A 7543-nucleotide genomic window follows, 5' to 3' on the forward strand; every position below is an offset into this window, starting at 1 on the left:
CCTGTACAGCACTTATGCACTGGATGTTTTGATTGCTGCTAACACTTACCGCTTTTTTTTTTAAGTCGGACAAAATATTTATTATGTATTTTTAATACACATTTGAAACTTATCCTCTCGCCTTTGATAGCTCCCCTGAATATGCCAGCAGATAGGTGGTAGTGCAGTAGCAGTTCAGCACTTAAATCAGAGTAGTGAAAGGCTTGGATTTTCATGCTGGATTTCCTTTACTATCAATCTTTAAATCCTTGAATAATTTGGTTACTTTAAAGAGAGAGAGAGAAAAAGAGGGAGAGAGGGGAAGACGGAACCTTGACTACAATCATCTGCACAGGTAATTGGAAGCTCCTTTAACAGGAGCTGGAAAACTGACTAAGCTGGAGTTGAACTGAGCTTTGGGCCGCCCTTCAGCTGGGAAATAAGAACTGCAGTCAAACACTACAGACACAAACCCCAGATGATGAGGAGATTCTGTTTTTCCTCTTTCAGCTAACGATCTCCTCCTTTCAGAGGTCAGCTCGGGTCAAACCCGAAGGAATTTTCCGTCTTCCTAGGGGTAATTTGAACCCGCTGAAATCCGAGGGACAAGGAGAAAGGCAGGCACAGGCACCGATAGCCCGCTCCACAGCGTCCCGACGGCAGTGCAGAGGAGGGGACGGGACATTTGAAGTGTGCGTGTCCCCGCTTCTTCCCCTCGTTCCTCTCCTGGGGTCGGGTCCGTTTCCGCGGGCTCATGGTTCCCCCGCCATAGCGGGGCGAGGCAGGGCCGCGCAGTGCGGAGCTGTCCCTTCAGCACCACCGCGCCGCAGCCGGCAGCCTGGCCCTAGCCCAGCTGGCCGCTCCACGGAGCACCCTAACAAAGCCTGGTCTGAGACGGTGTGGGGAGAGGGGACCCCGAAACCTCCCCCCTGCTGTCATATCCGATTGTGAGTCAGCATACGCTCGGTCCCTGCTCATTGCGGTTTCGTGTGACTGATGTTTCAGTGTAAAGCTTATCAAAAGAGGTGATGGCTCAAACCAGCTCACAAAATAACATGATACAACCTAAAATACCTCCTAAACATCTGTTTCTCATAGTTGATATAGCGAATAGGGAAAGGCAATAACGGAACAAGAAATGTGCATTCCAAGAGGCTGAGTCGTGAATTGTCTCGTCTCTGACTACATTAGCCGATTTCTACTGTGAATAAGAACATGTGTGTCAGCTTGTAGGAAGAACGTGCTCCTACGTTAGTCCTTTGGAGGACTTTCGTTTCTCTTCAGGGTAAATGACGGTAATAACAAACTCCCCAGAACACTCAGATTTTGCAGTGCTGAACAAATCTGTATTTAACAAGAGTTTCAAATCTTTCCCCTAACTTTGACGTTATTTACATTGACAAATGGTTATTGAATGAAGTGACACTCAAAAGCGAGTTCCACAGTGGTCTGTAGCGCTACCTAAACCACATTTTCAAAAAAGCTCCCTCCTTTACCCACTCGAGATCAAACTGAGGATTTAACAGATCGGTACCAGAGAACAAGCTTTTCAAACTCCCAGGTATCAACACAGCTAAACGGGGAATGATAAAACGAGTTAGGAAAGCTCTGGGTTCATCAGGAACATACGAGGAGCAGGTAAGTTGTAAGGTGCAAATGGAGTGAGAAATGTGAAGTGCTATAAGGTAGTTTGGACCTACTTCTGTCAAACATCATATTATCACTGTTTCGGCAGTAAATAATCACTTTTTTGGTAGTAAACCCAAACTAGCTAAGCAGTGAGGAAAGGAGAGAGAGGGTGTTATGTTAACAAAACCGGATAGATGCAAGTATTTGTAACCTCTTACCTCTTCTTATCACACCTCCTTGCCCGTTCAGTACAAGTCCACACTGGGCTTCCACTGAGCTCTTAAGTAATGAGGAAGAAAAAAGAGAGAAAAGAAAGAAAGAAATCAGAAACCCACCGAGAGATCACAGCTTTTGCTTTGTTACACGATTAGCTCAGGAACAATAGTTAAGGTGAGGTGGAAAACCACAGTTACCCTCCTGGACCTCAAGTGGTCTGGGGATATCCCACAACCATCCCGCAGCCTGCCCCTAACCACCGAAATGTGGAATAAGTAACACTTTCATTGACATTTAAATACGTGTTTCTCCTGAAATGGAGACTTATAGCCACAGGGAAGAGAGACCAAAAGGTCCTCCAAAGGAAAGTGTGTTTCTGCTCCACAGGGCCACACACAAAAGTAAAAATACACTTTTATATAGTATTTTTGTATGTTTAGCTGTATATATATACATGCAGTCAAATTCATATAAATGTTTCGTGACACGTAGACACCAACTTACAAAGTGCGCACAGAAGTAGACAAAGAACACAAACAACAGAAGACCTATTGGGCTTTGCCGGCTACACAGAGTCGTAAGGGTGTTGTGACAATGTGTGTGTCCGCACATAGGTGGGGGTGAATATGCATCTGTGCAAATACACACACAAGCACCCATGTGTGAGCGTGGGGTGAAGAACAATCCAAAAACCTGCCCGAGGCTTCTGGTGCACATCCGAAGAGATCTCACTTCTTTATTCTCCTGTTACAAGTCTGATTATCTGGGGATCTTCGCCTTCCTTAATAAATATTTTTATTGAAACGATAAAAGACTTGAAAGGGTTGTTTTTTCTTTGGGTTTTTCCTTATGTTGGGGTTAAAAAAACACAACAAACCAAACCTAAATCTTTGCCCAGTGGAAATGTGTTAAAGACGCATTTTCCTCTACAAACAAACGAGGTATTGGACATGAAAGAGGCCTTTAAGGGTGTTAACCTATTCAACAGCCCGTGAAGAGTTAAGTAAATGCGGAGAGAGTCGGTGCATAATAAAAACCCCACTTTACAAAACAATCTTTACAGTCCTGGCTCTCTCCCCCACTTTCACCATATTGGCCCTGGCCTTGTAAGACCTTCCTTTTCAAGGCTCTTTTTTATTTTAAGTGTTCTGCCTTAAAGTGATTATGAAATCAATATGAAAAAAACTTGGCGACTGAGCATAAATTAAAGCGGTGATGGGAAAAGGTGTGACAGTTTTCTTTGTTGCCCATGGAAAATCTTTTTAGGGCACTGAAAGATGCCACTCCAGCTCCAAGACTGTTTGCATCTGTTAGGCTGACTTAAACCGCCCTCGAAACTATTGGACATTCACTTAAAATTCTGTGCAGGGAAAAGTATATTTACATTTGTTGCATTTGAAATGAGGCATATGCTGATGAACGTTTTAAAAAGAAAGACTAAGGGGACTGGGTAGACCATAATTTGGGTTTAAAAGTGTTTGTTGACAGTCCTGTTTCTGTTCACCACCAAAACGCTTCCCTCTAAGCACAAGGCGATATTCGCAAGAGTCCAAGTTTGCTCGGGACCATCTAAATCAGAACGACAACATTAATACTTTCAATTTCTCACTGCTCAGGCTTTTCGATTCCTGAGTACACTCCCTCTTCTGCTTGGAGAAATAGGGAGGAGGAAAAATAAAGCATAGATGAGGTACAAAGACCCAAGTCTTTCACTTTCGAATAAAGTGTGATCGAAAAATTAGTATTTTCGAAATAAAAGCTGTTGATTTCTTTCTTCTTTAACTAAATAAAAAAGGAATATGCCTCTAGCAGCTTAACCGAATTTATTTATTTATTTATTTTTTCCTTAAAGGGAAACATGTTGTTTGGTCGGATGACATTGCATAAATGACCAGTTGAATGGCACTAAGTCGAAAATTGGATAAACTATGGTGCTTTTTTGCCCGGGATTTAGGCATTGTCTGCTGTCTTGCAAACGTTCCTAATCCCTTCTTTTGAAAAATACAAGGCTTTGTGCCTGCCAAAGAAAAAAAATTTGTACAGATACAAAAAAATCAGCAGCAGACGTGGTTATAAAAAGGAGTAAATAGGTTTTAGTTGGGCTGAGCAATGAATGGCAGATTTTTTTTTTTTTTTTGTAAGGGGGTAACATAAGGAGATCCTTGTGAAAAATGTAAACAACAAAAAAAAAAATGGCCACAGAGGATAAAATGGTATAGTGAATTCTAATGGAGAAAGCTAGGTTTAAATATTTAGGGTTTTCTCCTCAGAGATAGAAAAGATAACGTTCTTTGTTGTTGGGTTGTTGGGTTATTTTCCTTCCTAAAAAAAAAAAAAAAGGAAAAAAAAGGGGGTATTTCTTTTCTCCGATATAAATTGATATTTTTTTGCTTTTCATATTTTTTGTTTGTTTGTTTGTTTTGGTGCGTGTGTGTATTTAAGTTAAGAAAATAAACCTTAGTTTTACAAACTTCGGTCGGTGTTCTTTTTTTCGAGCCTTTGACCGCTATGTCTACTTGGACAGACCAACATAGGGAGCTTTGCAAGACCGGGAGTGAAATTTTGGGGAAAAGTAAGTACAGTAAATACGGTCCCGCTAGCCTCTCCCTGCTGGCGGAAGGGAAGCCTTTAGCTCCTCAGCTCGTCGGGAGAAGGAAGGTTTGCTTTTGATTTGCGAGACTTCCCGAAATGGATGTCAGATACAGGAGGGGGGTGTTTGCAATTTCGGAAACAAATTTCACTTAAACAACCAGCTTAGTTTACCAGAGGTGAATTTTTAGTGCAGGGGAAAGGATTTCTGAGCGGATAAAGCCGAGGTTTTGATACATAGAAATAGACTATACTTTTTTAGTGCGTCCAGATGCTGGTTAGGGGGAATAGATGACTGATTAGGCACACAGACAGATGAATTCAGCGTTATCTGCTTGTATTTCTCTCCCTATTAACATCTAGAACGGATATAGCCAGGGATTTTTATCATACTGAATATTTCTGACGAACGTTTACTCCCGTTTTTTTCTTCCCTGCCTCATACCTCGGAGACCAGATGAAGGTTTGTCTTTGTATGTGCGTCGGAAAACAGATCTGTTTCTTTGCCCTGGCTTTTTACTTTTATTTCTCCCCCCCCCCATCTTTTTCCTATTCCCTCCCTTCCTTAACACATTTACCTGCTCTGTCGGGGAGAGCTATTTAAGCATCGGAAAGAAAGGAAAAGTTTAGGAAAAGGGAGAAGATGGATTGGGTTTGGTTGAGTTTGGTTTGGTTGGGATTTTGCTTGCTGTGAGACTTTGGTGAGGGCTGGCATACGCACCCCGAGACCTTTGGGTGAGTACCACGGTCTCAGCCACAACGGAGACACGATACACGCGGGGAAATCAGACGAGAGCTTTTTGTTTTACGGATTGTTTGGGTTGGGCTTTTGTTTGGATTTTTTGTTTGCTTGGGTTTGGGTTTTTTTTTTGTGTTTTTTTTGGGGGGCAAGAAAGACAACATGCCTTTTTTCCCCACATATTTTTTGTTGGTAATATCCTGGAAGAGACAGGCTTCGGATCGGGTTTTGGCTGAGTCTTCCCTTCTTTATGTGAACTATTCTGAGCAGAGGAAAACGGGGAGGGTGAGGGGGGGACCAGGGCAGGGGGAGGGGAGACGAAGGTGCCTCGAAAGGAGATCGCATGCTATTTACCTGCAAATCGTCTGCTCCCGAGGCTGCAAGCCCGAGGCTTGGTCCTGGCAGGAGTCTTTGATCTGGATGCATCCCATATTGGGATCCATGGCTCATAAGAGACAGGTCGTGGCGGCGGTAAGCATCTAAGCACCCCAGCTCTCTCCTCTGCTCGTCCAAGCAAGAGGACTTGAGTGCCCGCGCATTGTGCAGGTTGATGAAATCAGTGGGCTCCCCATGGTGGATCTGCTGGTAGTATTGCTGGGAGTGATGGAGAGAGTTCAAGGAGTAAGCGTCGGGGTTGACTGCCGGGTGGCTGTGTTGGAACTCGTAGTGGAAGGACTGGTGGTGAAGTGGGGTATACTGGTGGTTAGTGGAGAAGTACGGGGAGGCGAACTCGGTGCCCGTCGTGGAGTAAGTGAGAGGAGATGAGGAGGAGTAGGCGACGGTCGAGTTGGCCACAGACTCCAGGCATCCAAGCTGCATCAAACGGTAACTGTTTGATCCGTCATGACGTATCTGAAAGGAAGAAGTGAAAAGAAGACCCCAAAACTGGAGGTTTGTCATTGAAACCCCCGGGTACGGGTCTTCCAAGCACGTTGTCCTGCATAGCTTTCCCCCCTGCAGAAGCCTCTCAGCCTGCGAGCGGCAACCCCAGCAACAAAGAGCCTTTCCTACCTTGGGCTAGTGCCATAAAGGTCTGCTCAAAAAATCATAAATAGCCCAGCCTGCCCTTAATACCATCAAGCGAAAGGAATCCAGACACTGAAATAAAAAAAAGAAACCTTCTCTATTTATCTATCTGTCCAGCCATCCGTCTATCCATCCACCTCCTGATCACAGCTGTAATATCTGGGGCTGACACACAAAAAAAGTCATCAAACAGAGGAAACTACCGAGAATACACACAAGTCCCGTCCCTATGTTACAGCGTTACACATTGAGAAATCTTTGCCGCCTGCTTGTTCCTTTCTTCCTTCCTTCCCTTCTTTTTTTTTTTTGAACCCCTATTTTTCTTTCTTTTTAAAATAACGAATCAGATCCAAAATTCTCCCCCCCCCCCCCCCCTTTTTCCTGCGTTTCGAAAGAAAGGAGAGTCCTGCTTTTTAGTGAGAACTCCCAATTCCTGGTGAGCTGGTGGTGATTTCTCTCCACTTCATTATATTATTAGGGGTATTATTCTGATTTTCGTTCTGGCAACGGTTTTAACGTGGTAATGAGTTGCCCTTTCTGGCGACAGATGTCATAACGAATTTTCTCTCTATACTTCTTTAAGTTATCTCTGAAGCCGGATTATAATTAAATGTAACGGTCCAATATGGATTTAAAAAAAAAAAAAAGATGGAAACAACCACACAGGCACATCCACAGACACATATGCACACACGCGCGCACACACATCCACACACGCGCGCACACACACACACATCCGCACACACTCACACACACAAAATACCTCTGCATCGTGGACGAGACCTGGAAAGGTAGTTGACATTTTTTGGTTCTCCGAAAAAAAAAAAAAAAAAAAGAAAAAAAAAAGAAAAAAAACCCACAAACCCCCTGGATAAAATACCCCACTCCAAATTAAAAAAAAAAAAAAAAAAAAAGGAAAAAATTCGAAAAATCCAAAGTTCGTGTATTTTCCCAAATTTTTTTTAGAAAAAATCTCTACAGAGAGAGAGAATTTGCAATGTATCTGCATAGATCAGATCTCTCGCTTTTCCGTGCACCTCCTTAAAAACCTGTAGGAACAAAATTTTCCCTCTGCACAAAAGCTGCTCCCTGGATCAGATTTTGTACTTGCTGGGTATTTCTTTGGCTGATGTCGTAGGTCCCTTGGTAATATAGAAGTTTTGAAAATTAAGCATCAGCACTGAGAACTGGGAGGACAATAGATAGAGGAGCTTCATCCCAGGAGACAAGGAATAAATATTGTATCTTCGCCTAATAAGGAACTGTAGGTTCTTTCAACATTTTTATACATTTTTTCCTCCACTCTTTAGAATTCTTTTTCTTACCCAGGCTAATATGGGAGCTAATCTGATCGAAGGGGGTATT

At 43.1% G+C, this 7543-nt stretch overlaps 1 protein-coding gene across 3 annotated transcripts in view; it reads right to left on the reverse strand.

Moving 5' to 3' along the window:
• The window catches only part of TFAP2D (transcription factor AP-2 delta), a 52557-nt gene extending 45531 nt beyond the window's left edge, over positions 1-7026 (reverse strand). The window contains exons 1-3 of one of the 3 annotated variants that reach the window (XM_057427673.1): positions 6942-7026; positions 5507-6004; positions 1827-1887 (exon numbers count right to left, since the gene is read on the reverse strand). In XM_057427673.1, the coding sequence (XP_057283656.1) occupies positions 1827-1887; positions 5507-6004; positions 6942-6980 (598 nt within the window). In that variant the 5' untranslated portion in view covers positions 6981-7026. Of the gene's footprint in view, positions 1-1826; positions 1888-5506; positions 6895-6941 lie in introns of those variants that run through there. The other 2 variants (XM_057427674.1, XM_057427672.1) reach the window with 2 other exon arrangements.
• Between the last annotated feature and the right edge of the window lie 517 nt (positions 7027-7543).

Source organism: Pezoporus wallicus, unplaced genomic scaffold (assembly GCF_028554395.1).
Source record: "Pezoporus wallicus isolate ANWC-B61680 ecotype Strahan unplaced genomic scaffold, APGP_CSIRO_Pwel_v1 contig_6464, whole genome shotgun sequence".
NCBI lineage: Eukaryota > Metazoa > Chordata > Aves > Psittaciformes > Psittacidae > Pezoporus > Pezoporus wallicus.